Source organism: Rhinoderma darwinii, chromosome 2, assembly GCF_050947455.1.
Source record: "Rhinoderma darwinii isolate aRhiDar2 chromosome 2, aRhiDar2.hap1, whole genome shotgun sequence".
Classification (NCBI taxonomy): Eukaryota; Metazoa; Chordata; class Amphibia; order Anura; family Rhinodermatidae; genus Rhinoderma; species Rhinoderma darwinii.
Window position 1 is genome coordinate 25,222,005 of NC_134688.1, and position 25,438 is coordinate 25,247,442.

The 25,438-nt window shown below is 46.0% G+C and overlaps 1 protein-coding gene across 1 annotated transcript in view; it reads right to left on the reverse strand.

Annotated features, from left to right (window-relative positions):
- Positions 1-8,772: 8,772 nt before the first annotated feature.
- Positions 8,773-25,438, reverse strand: part of LOC142740415 (transmembrane 4 L6 family member 1-like) — a 32,780-nt gene continuing 16,114 nt past the window's right edge. Inside the window, exons 5-6 of the mRNA XM_075849951.1 lie at positions 24,427-24,619; positions 8,773-9,069 (exon numbers count right to left, since the gene is read on the reverse strand). Coding sequence (XP_075706066.1) covers positions 9,055-9,069; positions 24,427-24,619 — 208 coding nt within the window. The 3' untranslated portion in view covers positions 8,773-9,054. The remainder of the gene's footprint in view (positions 9,070-24,426; positions 24,620-25,438) is intronic.

The window sequence follows — 25,438 nt, forward strand, 5'->3', positions numbered from 1 at the left end:
ATGTAAGCTGTGTGGAGTACATCAGGGTATATGTAAGCTGGGCGGAGTACATCAGGGTATATGTAATCTGTGTGGAGTACATCAGGGTATATGTAAGCTGTGCGGAGTACATCAGGGTATATGTAATATGTGCGGAGTACATCAGGGTATATGTAAACTGTGCGGAGTACATCAGGGTATATGTAATCTGTGAGGAGTACATCAGGGTATATGTAAGCTGTGTGGAGTACATCAGGGTATATGTAAGCTGGGCGGAGTACATCAGGGTATATGTAAGCTGTGTGGAGTACATCAGGGTATATGTAAGCTGGGCGGAGTACATCAGGGTATATGTAAGATGTGTGGAGTACATCAGGGTATATGTAAGCTGTGCGGAGTACATCAGGGTATATGTAATATGTGAGGAGTACATCAGGGTATATGTAAGCTGTGCGGAGTACATCAGGGTATATGTAATCTGTGCGGAGTACATCAGGGTATATGTAATCTGTGCGGAGTACATCAGGGTATATGTAATCTGTGCGGAGTACATCAGGGTATATGTAATATGTGAGGAGTACATCAGGGTATATGTAAACTGTGCGGAGTACATCAGGGTGTATGTATGCTGTGTGGAGTACATCAGGGTATATGTAATATGTGAGGAGTACATCAGGGTATATGTAAGCTGTGCGGAGTACATCAGGGTATATGTAATCTGTGAGGAGTACATCAGGGTATATGTATGCTGTGTGGAGTACATCAGGGTATATGTAATCTGTGAGGAGTACATCAGGATATATGTAAACTGTGCGGAGTACATCAGGGTATATGTAAGCCGTGCGGAGTACATCAGGATATATGTAATCTGTGAGGAGTACATCAGAGTATATGTAAGCTGGGCGGAGTACATCAGGGTATATGTAAACTGTGCGGAGTACATCAGGGTATATGTAATCTGTGTGGAGTATATCAGGGTATATGTAATCTGTGCGGAGTACATCAGGGTATATGTAATCTGTGAGGAGTACATCAGGGTATATGTAAGCTGTGCGGAGAACATCAGGATATATGTAAGCTGTGCGGAGTACATCAGGGCATATGTAAGCTGTGCGGAGTACATCAGGGTATATGTAAACTGTGCAGAGTACATCAGGGTATATGTAATCTGTGCGGAGTACATCAGGGTATATGTAAGCTGTGCGGAGTACATCAGGGTATATGTAATCTGGGCGGAGTACATCAGGGTATATGTAAGCTGTGCGGAGTACATCAGGGTATATGTAATATGTGCGGAGTACATCAGGGTATATGTAAGCTGTGCGGAGTACATCAGGATATATGTAATCTGTGCGGAGTACATCAGGGTATATGTAATATGTGAGGAGTACATCAGGGTATATGTAATCTGTGCGGAGTACATCAGGGTATATGTAATCTGTGAGGAGTACATCAGGGTATATGTAAGCTGTGCGGAGTACATCAGGGTATATGTAAGCTGTGCGGAGTACATCAGGATATATGTAATCTGTGCGGAGTGCATCAGGGTATATGTAAGCTGTGCGGAGTACATCAGGGTATATGTAAGCTGTGTGGAGTACATCAGGGTATATGTAAGCTGGGCGGAGTACATCAGGGTATATGTAAGCTGTGTGGAGTACATCAGGGTATATGTAAGCTGGGCGGAGTACATCAGGGTATATGTAATCTGTGTGGAGTACATCAGGGTATATGTAAGCTGTGCGGAGTACATCAGGGTATATGTAATATGTGCGGAGTACATCAGGGTATATGTAAATTGTGCGGAGTACATCAGGGTATATGTAATCTGTGAGGAGTACATCAGGGTATATGTAAGCTGTGTGGAGTACATCAGGGTATATGTAAGCTGGGCGGAGTACATCAGGGTATATGTAAGCTGTGTGGAGTACATCAGGGTATATGTAAGCTGGGCGGAGTACATCAGGGTATATGTAAGATGTGTGGAGTACATCAGGGTATATGTAAGCTGTGCGGAGTACATCAGGGTATATGTAATATGTGAGGAGTACATCAGGGTATATGTAAGCTGTGCGGAGTACATCAGGGTATATGTAATCTGTGCGGAGTACATCAGGGTATATGTAATCTGTGCGGAGTACATCAGGGTATATGTAATCTGTGCGGAGTACATCAGGGTATATGTAATATGTGAGGAGTACATCAGGGTATATGTAAACTGTGCGGAGTACATCAGGGTGTATGTATGCTGTGTGGAGTACATCAGGGTATATGTAATATGTGAGGAGTACATCAGGGTATATGTAAGCTGTGCGGAGTACATCAGGGTATATGTAATCTGTGAGGAGTACATCAGGGTATATGTATGCTGTGTGGAGTACATCAGGGTATATGTAATCTGTGAGGAGTACATCAGGATATATGTAAACTGTGCGGAGTACATCAGGGTATATGTAAGCCGTGCGGAGTACATCAGGATATATGTAATCTGTGAGGAGTACATCAGGGTATATGTAAGCTGGGCGGAGTACATCAGGGTATATGTAAACTGTGCGGAGTACATCAGGGTATATGTAATCTGTGAGGAGTATATCAGGGTATATGTAAACTGTGTCTAGTACATCAGGGTATATGTAAACTGGGCGGAGTACATCAGGATATATGTAAGCTGTGCGGAGTACATCAGGATATATGTAATCTGTGAGGAGTACATCAGGGTATATGTAAGCTGTGCGGAGTACATCAGGGTATATGTAAGCTGTGCGGAGTACATCAGGGTACATGTAAGCTGTGCGGAGAACATCAGGGTATATGTAATCTGTGCGGAGTACATCAGGATATATGTAAGCTGTGCGGAGTAGATCAGGGTATATGTAAACTGTGCGGAGTACATCAGGGTATATGTAATCTGTGAGGAGTATATCAGGGTATATGTAAACTGTGTCTAGTACATCAGGGTATATGTAAACTGGGCGGAGTACATCAGGATATATGTAAGCTGTGCGGAGTACATCAGGATATATGTAATCTGTGAGGAGTACATCAGGGTATATGTAAGCTGTGCGGAGTACATCAGGGTATATGTAAGCTGTGCGGAGTACATCAGGGTACATGTAAGCTGTGCGGAGAACATCAGGGTATATGTAATCTGTGCGGAGTACATCAGGATATATGTAAGCTGTGCGGAGTAGATCAGGGTATATGTAAACTGTGTGGAGTACATCAGGGTATATGTAAGCTGTGCGGAGTACATCAGGGTATATGTAAGCTGTGCGGAGTAGATCAGGGTATATGTAAACTGTGTGGAGTACATCAGGGTATATGTAAGCTGTGCGGAGTACATCAGGGTATATGTAAGCTGTGCGGAGTACATCAGGATATATGTAAGCTGTGCGGAGTACATCAGGGTATATGTAAGCTGTGCGGAGTACATCAGGATATATGTAAACTGTGCGGAGTACATCAGGGTATATGTAAGCCGGGCGGAGTACATCAGGGTATAATAAGAGGGTATATTATATACAATTCTCCATAGATGTGTGTTACGATGTGAAGCGATCCGTTATGCGCAGGCCGGTGTCACACTGATAAGCGGTTTTCTTTCTCACTCCCCTTCTGTAACGCTCTGCACCTTTTGTGGACTTTTTCTCCTTCGTAGTTTTGGAAATATTGCTGGGAAAGTTTTGCGCTGGTATAATACGGGCACCCTCGCTTCCAGCGGATGTGCGATGTCTCTTCCCTTTCCTGAAACTGAAGGAATGTTCCCCTCCGGCCTGCGCATTGAGATGTTTTTCATCACGGCATTACTAGTTCCGTAACTTTTTTGGTTTTCAGTTGATTGAGCGGTGTGCGGGCTTGTTTTTTGCGAGACGGGCTGTAGATTTTATTGGTACCATTTTAGAACACATACGGCTTTTTGATCACTTTTTATTTCATTTTTTGGTAAAGGAAATTACCAAAAACAAGGAATTCTGGAATAGTTTTTTATTGTTTTTTTTATCGGCATCCACAGTGCGCCCTAAATTACATGTTAGCTTTATTCTGCGGGTCAATACGATTACGGCGATACGAAATTTATATCGTTTTTTTTATGTATTGCAGCTTTTGCACAATAAAATCACTTTTTTTATAAAATCATTTGTTTTCTGTGTCGCCATATTCTAAGACCCATAACTTTTTTATTTTTGCGTGCACAAAGCGGTGTCAGGGATTATTTTTTGCGGGACGGATTGCCGTTTTTATTAGTACTATTTTGGAGCAAAAGTGACTTTTTGATCACTTTTTATAGCATTTTTTGGAAGGAAATGTGTGTTTTTATTGTTTTACCACATTTTTATTATCTTTTTTTTACTTTTTTGACTTGTCCCACTAGGGGACATGAGGGCCTGATGCCCCGATCGCTACTCTAATACACTGCACTACATACGTAGTGCAGTGTATTAGCGCTGTCAGTTATTCACTGACAGCAAGCCTATGAGGACACGCCGCAGGCGGGTCCTCATCGGCTCCTGTACAAGGCAGACTCGGACGCCATTTTCTGGCGTCCGATTGCCACAGCATCCCCGCGATTGCATCACTGGGTTGCCGGTCGGGTGAAAACCTATCAGATGCTGCACAATATTGAGCGCAGCATCTGAGGGGTTAATCTGCCGGATCGGAGATTGCTCCAAATCAACTTGGTGCCTGCATTAAAGACAGCTCTTACATGGTCACCTGTATAAAAGACTCCTGTCCACAGACTCAATTAATCAGTCTGACTCTAACCTCTACAACATGGGCAAGACCAAAGAGCTTTCTAAGGATGTCAGGGACAAGATCATAGACCTGCACAAGGCTGGAATGGGCTACAAAACCATAAGTAAGACACTGGGTGAGAAGGAGACAACTGTTGGTGCAATAGTAAGAAAATGGAAGACATACAAAATGACTGTCAATCGACATCGATCTGGGGCTCCATGAAAAATCTCACCTCGTGGGGTATCCTTTATCCTGAGGAAGGAGAGAGCTCAGCCGAAAACTACACGGGGGGAACTTGTTAATGATCTCAAGGCAGCTGGGACCACAGTCACCAAGAAAACCATTGGTAACACATTACGCCGTAATGGATTAAAATCCTGCAGTGCCCGCAAGGTCCCCCTGCTCAAGAAGGCACATGTACAGGCCCATCTGAAGTTTGCAAATGAACATCTGGGTGATTCTGAGAGTGATTGGGAGAAGGTGCTGTGGTCAGATGAGACTAAAATTGAGCTCTTTGGCATTAACTCAACTCGCCGTGTTTGGAGGAAGAGAAATGCTGCCTATGACCCAAAGAACACTGTCCCCACTGTCAAGCATGGAGGTGGAAACATTATGTTTTGGGGGTGTTTCTCTGCTAAGGGCACAGGACTACTTCACCGCATCAATGGGAGAATGGATGGAGCCATGTACCGTCAAATCCTGAGTGACAACCGCCTTCCCTCCACCAGGACATTAAAAATGGCTCGTGGCTGGGTCTTCCAGCACGACAATGACCCGAAACATACAGCCAAGGCAACAAAGGAGTGGCTCAAAAAGAAGCACATTAAGGTAATGGAGTGGCCTAGCCAGTCTCCAGACCTTAATCCCATCGAAAACTTATGGAGGGAGCTGAAGATCCGAGTTGCCAAGCGACAGCCTCGAAATCTTAATGATTTACAGATGATCTGCAAAGAGGAGTGGGACAAAATTCCATCTAACATGTGTGCAAACCTCATCATCAACTACAAAAAACGTCTGACTGCTGTGCTTGCCAACAAGGGTTTTGCCACCAAGTATTAAGTCTTGTTTGCCAAAGGGATCAAATACTTATTTCTCTGTGCACAATGCAAATAAATATATATAATTTTGACAATGTGATATTTTTATTTTTTTTATATATAATCTATCTCTCACTGGTAAAATTAACCTAGCCTAAAAATTCTAGACTGTTCATGTCTTTGACAGTGGGCAAACTTACAAAATCAGCAAGGGATCAAATACTTATTTCCTTCACTGTATATTCTAAAAAAAAAAAGAAGGCCCAAAATCCTCTAGGTGCTCCTTTGCTTCGGAGGCCGGTGCTTCAGTACATTACCACACTAGGGCCACATGTGGGATATTTCTAAAAACTGCAGAATCTGGGCAATAAATATTGAGTTGCATTTCTCTGGTAAAACCTTCTTTGTTACAGAATTTTTTTTATTACAAATGAATTTCGGCAAAAAAAATACAATTTGTACATTTCACCTCTACTTTTCTTTAATTCCTGTGAAATGCCTAAAGGGTTAAAACACTTTGTGAATGCTGATTCGAATACCTTGGGGGGGGTACAGTTTTCAAAATTGGGTGACTTCTGGGGATTTTCTAATATATAAGGCCCTCAAAGCCACTTCAGAACTGAGCTGGTCCCTGAAAAAATGGCCTTTTGAAATTTTCTTTAAAATGTGAGATATTGCTGCTAAAGTTCTAAGCCTCGTAACGTCCTAGAAAAATAAAAGGACGTTCAAAAAACACTGTGCAAACATAAAGTAGACATGTGGGAAATGTTAACTAGTAACTATTTTGTGTGGTATTACTATCTGTTTTACAAGCAGATACGTTTAAATTTAGAAAAATGCCTTTTTCTAAATTGTCGTGTTTTTCAGAAATAAATACCAATATTATCGACAACATTTTTTCACTAACATAAAGTACAACATGTCACGAGAAAACAATCTCAGAATCGCTTGGATAGGTAAAAGCATTTCAGAGTTATTACCACATAAAGTGACAAATGTCAGATTTGAAAAAATCGGCTGTGTCCTGAAGGCCAAAACAGGCTCAGTCCTGAAGGGGTTAAGCTGGTATAGAAGTACAAACTGTGTTTACTGTGCTGGCCTACAAGTATTGCCGCCAATTAACTGGGAACAGACAAAGAACTGGAGGGAAAAAGCCATAAAAGGGGTCACTGAGTTATTTAAAAAAACAAAACTAAAACAAACAAACTGCAAATGCTTTATATTTAGATATATATGCAATATAGACACTGCCAATAAAGACATGTCATGATAAAAGGCGGGCGGAGGCGGACCTCTCAGTCTGTCTCAGCAGACTGCAGGGGGTATTATTACTTTGGGGGGCATAGAGGGGATTACTACTTTGGGAGACAAAAAGGAATATTTTAAGGGTAAGTTCACACGTAGCGTAGATTCTGCAGAATTTCCGTAACTGATTTTTTTTTTTAGAAAAATCCGCAGGTTAATACAGTAGCAGCAAAGTGGATGAGATTTACTCACATCTCATCCACACGCTACATAAATGACGAGCGGGAATATCTGCTCAGAAGTTGACCAGCGGTGCGATTTTTAATCCGCAGCATGTCAATTGTATGTTTTATTTCTTTTGCGGGTTTTCCCCATTGAATTCAATGGGAATGTAAAACCCGCAACAAATAGCAGATGTTTTGTTTTTTTGCGCCAGAAAAGCAGCAATTCAAATCCGAAAATACTTACCTAGAATTATGTGTTTCTTCATCCAGGTCGGCCTCCTGGGACATCCCATGTGACCGCTGCAGCCAATCAGAGGCTGCAGCGGTCATTTGGGATAAAATGTCATCCCAGGCGGCCAGCCTGCAGGACGGCAGAGGGACACGTCTCCATGGCTATTCAAAAGTATGACTTTTATGTGCAATTTTCCACAGCGGACATTCTGGCCGAAAAACTGCACCACAATTTGTGCAGTTTTTCATCCGGAATTCCCTGTGCCACAACGTATCCGCCCTGTGTGAACATACCCTAACTATGTAGAAGCACTGCGGGTAGCAACAGAATAGGAAGTGTGTGCGCAAAAAACGAGTCATGACTGGAACTTGGAAGAAGTTGAGAAGAGAAGGGAAAGAGAAGACGTCACATGTAAGTCATTGGATGTAACTGTACTATGCTCACTATTCACTGTGTAGAACTGGTATTTGACGCTTATTGGGGGCTGCATTATTTAGAGGTATTTGGGGCGGTACAAAGTATATGTCTTTGAGTTTGTGCCCATGATCTTTTCTGACTGTTGCAACTCCTCTGGCTGCTAAGGGTATGTTCACACAGAGTGTTTTCGGCCGTTTTTCGGGCCGTAAACGCCCGAAAAATTGGAAGCAGAACGCCTCCAAACATCTGCCCATTGAGATCAATGGGAAAAACGGCATTCTGTTCCAACGGGCGCCAAAAAGAAGTGCAGGACACTTCTTGGGACGTTTTTGGAGCTGCTTTTCATACAGTCTATTGAAAAAAGCTCCAAAAACGGCCGTAAAATACGCAGCAAAAATCGCGAGTGGCTTCAAAAATGTCTGAAAATCAGGAGCTGTTTTCAGACGTTTTTAGTTTAGTGTGTGAACATACCTTAATGCTGCATCAATGGGTAACTTAAGAAAACCAGCGATGCAGCTGTAAGTTACAGGTGGGCCACAGACATCGGCCATAGAGAAGTTGCGGGAAAGGGGGGGCCCAAGCTGAGCTTTTGCACTAGGGCCCATGAGCCTTTATCTACGCCCCTGCTGTGTGGCCATTGCTTGGGAAAGGGATTGCACTCGTTCATGATGTCATGAAGGAGCGCCGGCGCGCTCCTCCTTCGGCCTGCTCTCTCCTCTCCTGAGATAGCTTTGGTGCCCCGTGGGCCGCAGATGACAGCCTCAGGGGCTGCATGCGGTCTGCGGGAGCGCATATTTGAGACCCATGGCCTAGCCTTATACATTGTACCAAATGTGAATGTTTGTATTCACTGACAGCAAACAGAGATATTGAAAACAGAGGAATTGAAGCAGAAAGGATATTAGAAAGTTGCAGAATGTTTTATTATAAATTACGCATTTTATTTACATAAGACTGGACAACCCATTGATGATAAGTCAGTATATACCTGCATGGATAACCACAGATAACACATCATGATATCACCGTGCCTCGTGCTAAATGACTAGCTGCTCAGTTGACAAATTCAGCTCTGCTACATCTGTATAAACACTATGTCAATGGTTAATATTTTTTAATTTTTGAGTTTTATTAAGTTTGCAGTTTTCCCTTTCATGTTACTGCTTGCAGTATATCTTTATATTCACTCTACAGTCGTCTGAAACAAAAGAGAGGACATCATATGAATGAAAAATATTCAAGGTACATAAAAAATACATGTGTGATATTTGAATGTGGTGGCAGTGTGGTATGTGAGACATTTGAGAGTAAGGCCCTATTGACATCACATTAGGAGCTTCTGTTGGAGGTATACGTCGAGAAGACCCCTGACGTATACCTCTGACAAAAGGCCCAAACATATCCCACTGGCTCCCAGGGGGCCGATGGCTGCCCGAACCGCACATGACCGCACAGGCCCCCTCATGCCCGGTGGCGTCGCTAGCACTGGAAGGGGCCCCGATGCTAGCGGCAGCTACATTCACCTGTATTTGCGTCCTCAGGACGCAGATACAAATTAATAATATAGGCTGCAGTGCACCTTAGGCCTGCAGCCTATATGGCGCTGGGAAGACTCCCTGCTCAGGCCAGAGTGATGACGTCACTGTATCACGCTGGTCTGCGCATGCGTCCCGCCCCGGAGGATGTGCACCTGCTCGTCCCTCGCGGTAACGGGGCAACGTAAGTAAAATATTTTTTATTTTCTTTGTTTTTTTTGGGGGGGGGGAGAGCGCTGTGTGAGACTATATACAAGGGAGGGAGCGCTGTGTGAGACAATATACAAGGGGGGAGCGCTGTGTGAGACAATATACAAGGGAGGGAGCGCTGTGTGAGACAATATACAAGGGAGGGAGCGCTGTGTGAGACAATATACAAGGGAGGGAGCGCTGTGTGAGACAATATACAAGGGAGGGAGCGCTGTGTGAGACAATATACAAGGGAGGGAGCGCTGTGTGAGACTATATACAAGGGGGGAAGCACTTTGTGACACTATACAAGTGGGGAAGCACTGTGTGGCACTATCTACAAGGGGGGGAAGCGCTGTCTAGCACTATATACAAGTGGGGAGCGCTGCGTAGCACTATAATCAAGGGGGGAGTGCTGTGTAGGACTATATACAAGGGGTGGGGAGGGGAAGCGCTGTGTAGCACTATATACAAGGGGGGAAGAGCTGTGTAGCACTATATACAAGGAGGGGGAGCGCTGTGTAGCACTATATACAAGGGGGGAAGCACTGTGTGGCACTATATACAAAAGGGGAAGCGCTGTGTGACACTATAAACAAGGCGGGAGCACTTCGTAGCACTATATACAAGGGGGGGAAGTGCTGTGTGACACTATATACAAGGGGAGAAGCACTGTGTAGCACTATATACAAGGAAGAAAAGCTGTGTAGCACTATATACAAGGGGGAAAAGCTGTGTAGCGCTATATACAAGGGGGAAGCGCTGTGTGACACTATATACAAGGGTGGGGGAAGTTCTGTGTAGCACTATATACAAGGGGGAGCTCTGTGTAGTACTATATATAAGGGGGAAGCGCTGTGCGACACTATATACAAGGGGGGGGGAAGTGCTGTGCAACACTATATGAAAGGGGGACCACTGTGAAGCACTATATACAAGGGGGAAGCACCGTGTGACACTATATACATGGGGTGGAAGCGCTGTGTAGCACTATATACAAGGGGGAGTGCTGTGTTGCACTATATACAAGGGGGAGCGCTGTGTAACACTATATACAAGGGAAGGGAGGGGAAGCGCTGTGTAGCACTACATACAAGGAGGGGGAACGCTGTGTAGCACTATATACAAGGAGGGGGAGTGCTGTGTAGCACTATATACAAGGGGGAAGCACTGTGTGGCACTATATACAAAAGGGAAGCGCTGTGTTGCCCTATATACAAGGGGGAAGCGCTGTGTGACACTACATACAAGGGGGAGAGCTGTGTAGCACTATATACAAGGGGGAAAGCACTCTGTGACACTATACAAGGGGGGAAGTGCTGTGTGTCACTATATACAAGGTGGGTGAGCGCTGTGTAACACTATATACAAGGGGGGAGCGCTGTGTAGCACTTTATACAAGGGGGCGCTGTGTGACACTATATACAAAGGGGCAGCGCTGTGTGACACTATATACAAGGGGGGAACGCTGTGTAGAACTATATGCAAGGAGGAGAAGCGCTGTGTGACACTATATACAAGGGGGAAGCGCTGTGTGACACTACATACAAGGGGGAGAGCTGTGTAGCACTATATACAAGGGGGAAAGCGCTGTGTGACACTATATACAAGGGGGAAAGCGCTGTGTGACACTATATACAAGGTGGGTGAGCGCTGTGTAGCACTATATACAAGGAGGGGGAGTGCTGTGTAGCACTATATACAAGGGGGAAGTGCTGTGTGGCACTATATACAAAAGGGGAGCACTGTGTGGCACAATAAACAAGGGGGAAGCGCTTTGTGACACTACATACAAGGGGGAGCGCTGTGTAGCACTATATAAAAGGGGGGAAGTTCTGTGTGGCACTATATACAAGGGGGAAGTGCTGTGTGACACTATATACAAGGTGGGTGAGCGCTGTGTAACACTATATACAAGGGGGAGCGCTGTGTAGCACTTTATACAAGGGGGCACTATGTGACACTATATACAAGGGGGGAGCGCTGTGTGTCACTATATACAAGGGGGGAACGCTGTGTAGAACTATATACAAGGAGAAGCGCTGTGTGACACTATATACAAGGGGGAAGCGCTGTGTGACACTACATACAAGGGGGAGAGCTGTGTAGCACTATATACAAGGGGGAAAGCGCTGTGTGACACTATATACAAGGGGGAAAGCGCTGTGTGACACTATATACAAGGTGGGTGAGCGCTGTGTAACACTATATACAAGGGGGAGCGCTGTGTAGCACTTTATACAAGGTGGCGCTGTGTCACACTATATACAAGGGGAGAGCGCTGTGTGACACTATATACAAGGGGGGAACGCTGTGTAGAACTATATGCAAAGGGGAGAAGTGCTGTGTGACACTATATACAAGGGGGAAGTGCTGTTTGACACTATATACAAGGTGGGGGCGCGCTGTGTAACACTATATACAAGGGGGAGCGCTGTGTGACACTATATACAAGGGGGGAATGCTGTGTAGTACTATATATAAGGGGGAAGCGCTGTGCGACACTATATACAAGGGGGGAAGCGCTGTGCAACACTATATACAAGGGGGGGAAGTGCTGTGCAACACTATATGCAAGGGGGAGCACTGTGTAGCACTATATACAAGGGGAAAGCACCGTGTGACACTATATACATGGGGTGGAAGCGCCGTGTAGCACTATATACAAGGGGGAGTGCTGTGTTGCACTATATACAAGGGGGAGCGCTGTGTAGCACTATATACAAGGGAAGGGAGGGGAAGCACTGTGTAGCACTACATACAAGGAGGGGGAACGCTGTGTAGCACTATATGCAAGGAGGGGGAGTGCTGTGTAGCACTATATACAAGGAGGGGGAGTGCTGTGTAGCACTATATATAAAAGGGGATCACTGTGTGGCACTATATACAAGGGGGAAGCGCTGTGTGACACTACATACAAGGGGGAGTGCTGTGTAGGACTATATAAAAGGGGGGAAGCGCTGTGTGGCACTATATACAAAGGGGGAAGTGCTGTGTGGCACTATATACAAGGGGGGAAGTGCTGGGTGACACTATATACAAGGTGGGTGAGCGCTGTGTAACACTATATACAAGGGGGAGCGTTGTGTAGCACTTTATACAAGGGGGAGAGCTGTGTAGCACTTTATACAAGGGGGCGCTGTGTGACACTATATACAAGGGGGAGCGCTGTGTGACACTATATACAAGGGGGGAACGCTGTGTAGAACTATATACAAGGAGGAGAAGCGCTGTGTGACACTATATACAAGGGGGAAGTGCTGTGTGACACTACATACAAGGGGGAGAGCTGTGTAGCACTATATACAAGGGGGAAAGCGCTGTGTGACACTATATACAAGGGGGGAAGTGCTGTGTGACACTATATACAAGGTGAATGAGCGCTGTGTAACACTATATACAAGGGGGAGCGCTGTGTAGCACTTTATACAAGGTGGCGCTGTGTGACACTATATACAAGGGGGGAGCGCTGTGTGACACTACATACAAGGGGGGAATGCTGTGTAGAACTATATGCAAAGGGGAGAACGCTGTGTAACACTATATACAAGGAGGGGAAGTGCTGTTTGACACTATATACAAGGTGGGGGAGCGCTGTTTAACACTATATACAAGGGGGAGCGCTGTGTGACACTATATACAAGGGGGAACGCTGTGTAGTACTATATATAAGGGGGAAGCGCTGTGCGACACTATATACAAGGGGGGAAGCGCTGTGCAACACTATATACAAGGGGGGAAGTGCTGTGCAACACTATATGCAAGGGGGAGCACTGTGTAGCACTATATACAAGGGAGAAGCACCGTATGACACTATATACATGGGGTGGAAGCGCCATGTAGCACTATATACAAGGGGGAGTGCTGTGTTGCACTATATACAAGGGGGAGCGCTGTGTAGCACTATATACAAGGGAAGGGAGGGGAAGCACTGTGTAGCACTACATACAAGGAGGGGGAACGCTGTGTAGCACTATATACAAGGAGGGGGAGTGCTGTGTAGCACTATATACAAGGAGGGGGAATGCTGTGTAGCACTATATACAAAAGGGGAGCACTGTGTGGCACTATATACAAGGGGGAAGCGCTGTGTGACACTACATACAAGGGGGAGTGCTGTGTAGGACTATATAAAAGGGGGGAAGCGCTGTGTGGCACTATATACAAAGGGGGAAGTGCTGTGTGGCACTATATACAAGGGGGGGAAGTGCTGGGTGACACTATATACAAGGTGGGTGAGCGCTGTGTAACACTATATACAAGGGGGAGTGCTGTATAGCACTTTATACAAGGGGGCGCTGTGTGACACTATATACAAGGGGGGAGCACTGTGTGACACTATATACAAGGGGGGAACGCTGTGTGACACTATATACAAGGGGGAAGCGCTGTGTGACACTACATACAAGGGGGAAAGCTGTGTAGCACTATATTCAATGGGGGAGTGCTGTGTAGGACTATATACAAGGGGTGGGGAGGGGAGGCGCTGTGTAGCACTATATACAAGGGGGGAAGAGCTGTGTAGCACTATATACAAGGAGGGGGAGCACTGTGTAGCACTATATACAAGGAGGGGGAGCGCTGTGTAGCACTATATACAAGGGGGGAAGCACTGTGTGGCACTATATACAAAAGGGGAACACTGTGTGACAATATATACAAGGGGGAAGCGCTGTGTGACACTATAAGCAAGGCGGGAGCGCTGTGTAGCACTATATACAAGGAGGGGGAGCACTGTGTAGCACTATATACAAGGAGGGGGAGCGCTGTGTAGCACTATATACAAGGGGGGAAGCACTGTGTGGCACTATATACAAAAGGGGAACACTGTGTGACAATATATACAAGGGGGAAGCGCTGTGTGACACTATAAGCAAGGCGGGAGCGCTGTGTAGCACTATATACAAGGGGGGGAAGTGCTGTGTGACACTCTATACAAGGGGAGAAGCGCTGTGTAGCACTATATACAAGGGGGAAAAGCTGTGTAGCACTATATACAAGGGGGAAAAGCTGTGTAGCACTATATACAAGGGGAAGCGCTGTGTGACACTATATACAATGGTGGGGGAAGTTCTGTGTAGCACTATATACAAGGGGGAGCTCTGTGTAGTACTATATATAAGGGGGAAGCGCTGTGTGACACTATATACAAGGGGGGGAAGTGCTGTGCAACACTATATGAAAGGGGGAGCACTGTGAAGCACTATATACAAGGGGGAAGCACCGTGTGACACTATATACATGGGGTGGAAGCGCTGTGTAGCACTATATACAAGGGGGAGTGCTGTGTTGCACTATATACAAGGGGGAGCGCTGTGTAACACTATATACAAGGGAAGGGAGGGGAAGCGCTGTGTAGCACTACATACAAGGAGGGGGAACGCTGTGTAGCACTATATACAAGGAGGGGGAGTGCTGTGTGACACTACATACAAGGGGGAGAGCTGTGTAGCACTATATACAAGGGGGAAAGCGCTGTGTGACACTATATACAAGGGGGGAAGTGCTGTGTGACACTATATACAAGGTGAGTGAGCTCTGTGTAACACTATATACAAGGGGGAGCGCTGTGTAGCACTTTATACAAGGGGGCGCTGTGTGACACTATATACAAGGGGGGGAGCGCTGTGTGACACTATATACAAGGGGGGAACGCTGTGTAGAACTATATGCAAGGAGGAGAAGCGCTCTGTGACACTATATACAAGGGGGAAGCGCTGTGTGACACTACATACAAGGGGGAGAGCTGTGTAGCACTATATACAAGGGGGAAAGCGCTTTGTGACACTATATACAAGGTGGGTGAGCGCTGTGTAGCACTATATACAAGGAGGGGGAGTGCTGTGTAGCACTATATACAAGGGGGAAGGGCTGTGTGGCACTATATACAAAAGGGGAGCACTGTGTGGCACTATATACAAGGGGGAAGCACTTTGTGACACTACATACAAGGGGGAGCGCTGTGTAGCACTATATAAAAGGGGGGAAGTGCTGTGTGGCACTATATACAAGGGGGAAGCGCTGTGTGACACTACATACAAGGTGGGTGAGCGCTGTGTAACACTATATACAAGGGGGAGCGCTGTGTAGCACTTTATACAAGGGGGCGCTATGTGACACTATATACAAGGGGGAGCGCTGTGTGACACTATATACAAGGGGGGAACTCTGTGTAGAACTATATACAAGGAGGAGAATCGCTGTGTGACACTATATGCAAGGGGGAAGCACTGCGTGACACTACATACAAGGGGGAGAGCTGTGTAGCACTATATACAAGGGGGAGCGCTGTGTAGCACTTTATACAAGGTGGCGCTGTGTCACACTATATACAAAAGGGGGGAGCGCTGTGTGACACTATATACAAGGGGGGAACGCTGTGTAGAACTATATGCAAAGGGGAGAAGCGCTGTGTGACACTATATACAAGGGGGGAAGTGCTGTTTGACACTATATACAAGGTGCGGGAGCGCTGTGTAACACTATATACAAGGGGGAGCGCTGTGTGACACTATATACAAGGGGGGAATGCTGTGTAGTACTATATATAAGGGGGAAGCGCTGTGCGACACTATATACAAGGGGGGGGGGAAGTGCTGTGCAACACTATATGCAATGGGGAGCACTGTGTAGCACTATATACAAGGGGAAAGCACCATGTGACACTATATACATGGGGTGGAAGCGCCGTGTAGCACTATATACAAGGGGGAGTGCTGTGTTGCACTATATACAAGGGGGAGCGCTGTGTAGCACTATATACAAGGGAAGGGAGGGGAAGCACTGTGTAGCACTACATACAAGGAGGGGGAACGCTGTGTAGCACTGTATGCAAGGAGGGTGAGTGCTGTGTAGCACTATATACAAGGAGGGGGAGTGCTGTGTAGCACTATATACAAGGAGGGGGAATGCTGTGTAGCACTATATACAAAAGGGGAGCACTGTGTGGCACTATATACAAGGGGGAAGCGCTGTGTGACACTACAAACAAGGGGGAGCGCTGTGTAGGACTATATAAAAGGGGGGAAGCGCTGTGTGGCACTATACAAAGGGGGAAGTTCTGTGTGGCACTATATACAAGGGGGAGCGCTGTGTAACACTATATACAAGGGGGAGCGCTGTGTAGCACTTTATACAAGGGGGCGCTGTGTGACACTATATACAAGGGGGGAGCGCTGTGTGACACTATATACAAGGGGGGAACGCTGTGTAGAACTATATACAAGGAGGAGAAGCGCTGTGTGACACTATATACAAGGGGGAAGCGCTGTGTGACACTACATACAAGGGGGAGAGCTGTGTAGCACTATATACAAGGGGGAAAGCGCTGTGTGACAATTTATACAAGGTGGGTGAGCGCTGTGTAACACTATATACAAGGGGGAGCGCTGTGTAGCACTTTATACAAGGTGGCGCTGTGTCACACTATATACCAGGGGGAAAGCGCTGTGTGACACTATATAGAAGGTGGGTGAGCGCTGTGTGACACTATATACAAGGGGGAAGCGCTGTGTGACACTATATACAAGGGGGGAAGTGCTGTTTGACACTATATACAAGGTGCGGGAGCGCTGTGTAACACTATATACAAGGGGGAGCGCTGTGTAGCACTTTATACAAGGGGGCGCTGTGTGACACTATATACAAGGGGGGAGCGCTGTGTGACATTATATACAAGGGGGGAACGCTGTGTAGAACTATATACAAGGAGGAGAAGCGCTGTGTGACACTATATACAAGGGGAAGTGCTGTGTGACACTACATACAAGGGGGAGAGCTGTGTAGCACTATATACAAGGGGGAAAGCGCTGTGTGACAATTTATACAAGGTGGGTGAGCGCTGTGTAACACTATATACAAGGGGGAGCGCTGTGTAGCACTTTATACAAGGTGGCGCTGTGTCACACTATATACCAGGGGGGGAGCGCTGTGTGACACTATATACAAGGGGGGAACGCTGTGTAGAACTATATGCAAAGGGGAGAAGCGCTGTGTGACACTATATACAAGGGGGGAAGTGCTGTTTGACACTATATACAAGGTGCGGGAGCGCTGTGTAACACTATATACAAGGTGGAGCGCTGTGTGACACTATATACAAGGGGGGAATGCTGTGTAGTACTATATATAAGGGGGAAGCACTGTGCGACACTATATACAAGGCGGGAAGCACTGTGCAACACTATATACAAGGGGGGGAAGTGCTGTGCAACACTATATGCAATGGGGAGCACTGTGTAGCACTATATACAAGGGGAAAGCACCATGTGACACTATATACATGGGGTGGAAGCGCCGTGTAGCACTATATACAAGGGGGAGTGCTGTGTTGCACTATATACAAGGGGGAGCGCTGTGTAGCACTATATACAAGGGAAGGGAGGGGAAGCACTGTGTAGCACTACATACAAGGAGGGGGAACGCTGTGTAGCACTATATGCAAGGAGCGGGAGTGCTGTGTAGCACTATATACAAGGAGGGGGAGTGCTGTGTAGCACTATATACAAGGAGGGGGAGTGCTGTGTAGCACTATATACAAAAGGGGAGCACTGTGTGGCACTATATACAAGGGGGAAGCGCTGTGTGACACTACAAACAAGGGGGAGCGCTGTGTAGGACTATATAAAAGGGGGGAAGCGCTGTGTGGCACTATATACAAAGGGGGAAGTTCTGTGTGGCACTATATACAAGGGGGAGCGCTGTGTAACACTATATACAAGGGGGAGCGCTGTGTAGCACTTTATACAAGGGGGCGCTGTGTGACACTATATACAAGGGGGGAGCGCTGTGTGACACTATATACAAGGGGGGAACGCTGTGTAGAACTATATACAAGGAGCAGAAGCGCTGTGTGGCACTATATACAAGGGGGAAGCGCTGTGTGACACTACATACAAGGGGGAGCGCTGTGTATGACTATATAAAAGGGGGGAAGCGCTGTGTGGCACTATATACAAAGGGGGAAGTGCTGTGTGACACTATATACAAGGTGGGTGAGCGCTGTGTAACACTATATACAAGGGGGAGCGCTGTGTAGCACTTTATACAAGGGGGCGCTGTGTAGCACTTTATACAAGGGGGCGCTGTGTGATACTATATACAAGGGGGGAACGCTGTGTAGAACTATATACAAGGAGCAGAAGCGCTCTGTGGCACTATATACAAGGGGGAAGCGCTGTGTGACACTACATACAAGGGGGAGCGCTGTGTATGACTATATAAAAGGGGGAAGCGCTGTGTGGCACTATATACAAAGGGGGAAGTGCTGTGTGACACTATATACAAGGTGGGTGAGCGCTGTGTAACACTATATACAAGGGGGAGCGCTGTGTAGCACTTTATACAAGGGGGCGCTGTGTAGCACTTTATACAAGGGGGCGCTGTGTGATACTATATACAAGGGGTGAGCGCTGTGTGACACTATATACAAGGGGGGAACGCTGTGTAGAACTATATACAAGGAGGAGAAGCGCTGTGTGACACTATATACAAGGGGGAAAAGCTGTGTAGGACTATATACAAGGGGGAAGCGCTGTGTAACACTATATACAAGGGTGAAAAGCTGTGTAGGACTATATACAAGGGGGAAGCGCTGTGTAACACTATATACAAGGATGGGGGAAGCGCCGTGTAGTGCTATATACAAGGGGGAATACTGAAAAGACCCTAGTAGTTGGCAGGTATATGAATCAAACGAAGAGAACTGATGTGCTCCAGGCACATAGAAACCTAATTTCCCAACTACTATATAACCAACAATAAAATGTAACTTTTATTAGTATGCTTTTAAAATGTCCATGTGGAGACAAACGACAGACGCATTGAAGTAAAAAATTTGGCCAAAGTCAGCTGGCACTGGCTCTATATCGACTATGCCTTAACTGTGACAGAATAGGGTGTAGTGGATACAACGGTATGGTTCACACGACCTATTTTCAGGCGTAATGGAGGCGTATTATGCCTCGATTTACGCCTGAAAATACGAATCCAATACGTCGGCAAACATCTGCCCATTCATTTGAATGGGTTTGCCAATGTACTGTACCGACGACATGTCATTTTACGTGTCGCTGTCAAAAGACGACGCGTAAAATGACTGCCTCGTCAAAGAAGTGCAGGACACTTCTTTGGACGTAATTTGAGCCAGTTTTCATTGAATCCAAGAAAGAACAGCTCCAAATTACGGCCGTCAATGACGCCTCGCAAAACGCGAGTACGGGCAATTACGTCTGAAATGACGGAGCTGTTTTCTCCTGAAAATAGCTCCGTAATTTCAGACGTAATGGTCGTTATCGTGTGCACATACCCTATGACTGCATGGAACAGCAGCTGCAGACTGCTGAATCATACGTGAGTATATCAACGAAACCCGATATAGAGGCTAGTCTGACATGTCTATTAAAAGTATCTTAGCCCCCCCGACATGTTTCGCTGTAGACACAGCGTCCTCAGGGGATTTGAATGGGGCTCGCTGTGTGGCACTATATACAAGGGGAGGAAGTGCTGTGTGACACTATATACAAGGGAGTAGGCGCTGTGTGGCACTAATATACAAGGGGGGAGCCCTTTGTGGCACTATATACAATGGGGGCACTGTGCATTGCTATCTATAGGGGGCTGTGTGTGATGCTTTCTATAGGGGGGCTGTGTGTGATGCTATCTACAGGGGGTCTGTATGGCACTATCTATAGGGGGCTATGTGTGATGTAATCTACAGCGGGTATGTGTGGATCTATCTACAGGGGGGTGTGGTGCTATCTACAGGGGCAGGTGGTGAGGTCGCTATTTACAGGGGGTCTGTGTGTGGCGCTATCTACATGGGGGGTGTGGCACTTTCTACAGGGGGCTGTGTGTGTGTGTGTGTGTGTGTGTGTGTTGCTTTATTTTACAGTGTGTGACACAATTATATTCAGGGGCGCAGTCATGGTGCTATTAGATTTAGAGGCATAGTTTGTGGCACCATAATAATTTTATCTTCGTTTATAGGTGTGAAAATATTGGAAAAGTGAAGAGCCGAAGACAGCTGAGTGGCAAATTCTGCAGAAATGGGTCATGGCCGGGAGAAGTTGTCATGAAGTCTGGACCAGATGGAGAAGAAAAGAGGAAAAAAAGCTACTAGAATCTGAGAAGTCGTCACCTGTGATTCACTAGATTTATAGAGAATCTGTCACCTCTCCTGACATGATTATTATAGGAAAACCTTGTATTTCACAAAAAGTCTTTGTGCAGTCCAGTACTGATAGTCAAATTGGTGTTACCATTGCCCTTGTCAGGCGGATGTGTCCCTGCAGAGTGTGATACTGTCAGCGATGGTTGGAGACTGTCAGTATGTAGGGACACAGCCTTGTGACAAGGGGAATCATAACACCCATTTGTTAATGCTTGCACAAAAAGGTAGCGTTAACAATATTTACGGCATGGCAGGGCGGCGGTGGAGAAGGGGGGCCCAAGTTTGGGTAACAGCCCGGGGCCTATGGTCTACTTAATCCACCACTGAGTGGTATACGTTGCCCGGGGACCGGCCCTGGCAAAACTACTGAGGTCACTGTGCATTTATGGACAGCAACTTCAGGACTTCCCTATCATTGGATTCGGCGATCAGAGCATCAGCTGATGCTCTGTTCGGGGACTCCAGCACTCCTCCTGACATCACTATCCATATATGGATGTGACTTCAGGAGTTTTCAGGGGGCCGGAGTCCCGGGACAGAGCCATCTAATAGAGCTCTGCCCAGGGACTCCAAAACTGTGTAAGCTCCTGACTTCACTATCCCTATATGGACAGTAATATTGGGAGCCCCCCGAGGTATACGTTTAACGTATACCTGTGGCGAATGCCATACAGTGGCATCCGTCACCCATAGGCTCCCATGTTAAAAAACGTATACTGTGCGGTATACATTTTTTTCTGCGGGATCCCTCAGGATGGAATAGCATAGTCTACTACGCTACTCCATCCTTCAAAAGAAAGGTATACCAGCCCGATGGAGGCCAAGAGAACACTCTTTTGGTCTCCGTTGGGATAATGGAGCCCTACGGACACGTTTATCTTGTACGTCGGGAGCTTTCCCGATGTACAAGATAAACTTAGTGCCTTAACGTGATGTGAATGGGACCTAAGAGAGGTGTATGTATGACATATCACATATGTGGGTATTGTAGGAATAGATATATATGATGTCTGGGGCTAGTGATTATATCAGTATGTTTGATGCATGGAGGTGGTGATTGGTGCGTATAACGTATGCAGGTAGCGATAGTATGGATATGTGTGATGTATGGAAGTAGTGATGATATGCCGTGTGATGTATGGGGTAATGATGATATACAGGGGTGTAGTTAAAGATTATGTACACCTTTTAAAATGTTTTTGTTTTTTTTTAAATAAAAATGTCTATCAGTGTGATTGGTTTCTAAATACTTTTTATTAAAAATTACTTTTACTTTTTGAGATACAGCTGCTTTGTGTTCTGTATACAGATCAGCTATATCTAGCACTGAGACCTGAATCCGTCAGGTCAGTGGCACTGACGGGTTCAGTGATAGCAGGAACTGCGTGTTCATAACTTGGATGTGATTGATAAGGGTATGAGTGATGTATAGAGGTAATGATGGCATGGATATGTGTGATATACAGATTTGGTCCAGTATTTTTTTGGACAGTGACACAATCTTCATGATTTGGGCTCCGCTGCCACCACATTGGATTTGAAATGAAACAACGGAGATGCAATGGAAGTTTAGACTTTCAGGTTTAATTCAAGGGGTTGAACAAAAATATCCTGTGAAATGTTTAGGAATTGCGCCATTTTTCTACACAGCCGCCTCATTTCAGGGGCTCAAAAGTAATTGGACAGGTGAATATTACCATAAATAAAATGTTTTTTCTTAATACTTTGTAGAGAATCCTTTGCAGGCAATGACGGCCTGAAGTCTGGAACCCATGGACATCACCACACGCTGGGTCTCCTCCTTTGTGATGCTTTGCCCGGCATTTACTGCCGCTGTCTTCAGTTGTTACTTGTTTGTGGGTCTTTCTGTCTTAAGTTTTGTCTTAAGCAAGTGAAATGCTCGATCGGGTTGAGATCTGGTGACTCGACCATTGCAGAATATTCCACTTCTCTGCCTTATAATCTCCTGGGTTGCTTTCACAGTATGTTTTGGCTCATTGTCCATCTGTCCTGTGAAGTGACGTCCAATCACCCTGCTGCATGTGGTTTAATCTGAGCAGAAAGTAAATCCCTGAACACTTCAGGATTCATCCGGCTGCTTCTGTCTTCAATCACATCATCAATAAACACTAGTGACCCAGTGCCAGGCAGCCATGCATGCCCATGCCATCACACTGCCTCCACCATGCCATCACACTGCCCCCACCATGCCATCACCCTGCCTCCACTGTGCCATCACACTGCCTCCACCATGCCATCACACTGCCTCCACCATGCCATCACACTGCCTCCACCATGCAATCACACTGCCCCCACCATGCCATCACCCTGCCTCCACCATGTCATCACACTGCCTCCACCATGCCATCACACCGCCTCCACCATGCCACCACACCGCCTCCACCATGCCATCACACTGCCTCCACCATGACATCACGCTGCCTCCACCATGCCATCACGCTGCCTCCACCATGCCATCACATTTCCCCCACCATGCCATCACACTGCCCCCACCATGCCATCACACTGCCCCCACCGTGCCATCACACTGCCCCCACCATGCCATCACACTGCCTCCACCATGCCAGCACACTGCCCCCACCATGCCATCACACTGCCCCACCATGCCATCACACCGCCTCCACCATGTCATCACACCGCCTCCACCATGCCATCACACTGCCTCCACCATGCCACCACACTGCCCCCAACATGTTTTACGGAGGATGTGGTGTGCTTTGTATCATGAGCCGTTCCAAGCCTTCTCCATACTTTCTTCCTCCCATCATTCTGGTACAGGTTGATCTTAGTTTCATGCTGTTCCAGAACTGGGCGGCTTCTTTACATGATGTTTGGCAAAGTCTAATCCGGCCTTTCTGTTTTTGAGGCTGATTAATGGTTTGCACCTTGTGGTGAACCCTCTGTATTTGCTCTCATGAAGTCTTCTCTTTATGGTAGACTTAGATACTGATACACCTACTTCCAGGAGAGTGTTCTTCACTTGGGTAGATGTTGTGACTGGGTTTTTCTTCACCATGGAAAGGATTCTGCGATCATCCATCACTGTTGTCTTCCGTGTAAGTCCAGGCCTTTTGGAGTTCACGAGATCACCAGTGCGCTCTTTTTTTTCAAGAATTTACCAAACTGTTGATTTGGCCACTCCTAACATTTCTGCTATCTCTCTGATGGATTTCTTCATTTTTTTTCAGCCTAACGATGGTCTGTTCCACTTGCATTGATAGCTCCTTTGACCTCATGTTGTGGGTTCACAGCAACAGCTTCCAAATGTAAATGCCACATCTGGAATCAACTCCAGACCTTATACCTGCTTAGTTGATGATGGTTTAACGAGGGAATAGCCCATGCGGCCCATTAAATAGCTTTTGAGATAATTGTCCAATTACTTTTGGTCCCTTGAAAAAGAAGCAGCTACATATTAAAGAGCTGTAATTCCTAAACCCTTCCTCAAATTAGGATGTGAATATCCTCAAATTAAAGCTGAGACTCTGCACTTTAACCCATATTGATTATATAACTGTATATTCAATATGTTTTGGTAAATAGCTGAAATGACAAAACTTGTGTCACTGTCCAAATAATTCTGGACCTAACTGTATAGATGTAGTTATACAGAATGAATGTATTAGTGCAGACAACTTACACTGATTTTCCGTTTCCTCAAGCATGTGCCGCAGATCACTCCAATGACGCCATTGATGACTTGAATGAAGCACAGGACAGCTTCAATGGCGCCAATTCCTAGGAGGATGGAGAATAAGACTATGTTCCACAGCACGACTTTCTCAGGTTCTTTACACATGTTCCAAGTGTCAGGATGAAAGAGATAATTGTCCCTGCAGTCAGAGAAATGGGGTGTACATAATGTAGATCAATGGAATATTATGAAATCACTACACATTTAGTCATTTATGATGCAGCGCAGCAAATTAGTAAAGCAGCGCCATCTAGTGGCGAAAGACAAGCAAAACATGTCACAGAATCGTCTGTGAACACATAACTTGTCATTTAAAGAACTCCACAAAGAAGTCTATAAAAAGTTCTTTGCCACATAATAAAGATGTGAAACACTTTTTTTTTTATTGATTATTTAAATGAATTATATTTTCCATTCCAATATTCAGTAGCTCCTCTGCTCCAGTCATATGATCACAACACATTTATATATCTGTATCTGTAAAAGCTTTGTGACAACCAATATGGACAAAACTAGAGCTCCCATTTGGGTTGTTACCCAGGTGGCTATATACACACATGGCCCTTTCCACTGACGTCTATTGAAGTTATAGAGATAGCCGAGCCAGCAACTGCCTTATACTTCCATGGAGAGCGCCATCTGCATGCCCGGCCGCCTCTACATCCCATCTATGATGGATAGGGTTGACAAACAGCCATTAGGGGACCCTGTTTTCCTTAGAGGTGGGGTCCCAGAGAGGAGAAGAGTATACATTACCCAGTGACTACCAGGCCTATGTGAAAACAAGACGTCTGGTTGGCCGCAAGATAGAATTGACCTGCAGCCGATAAACTGAAAGTTCCCTCGTACATACTGGACAACCGTTTCTTCCAATACACTTGTGAATTTAAGGACCAGTTTAGAAGAACCCTGGCCGGGACGGTGGGTATTGAAGACCCCCAGCGTGGTGGAGGCCCTG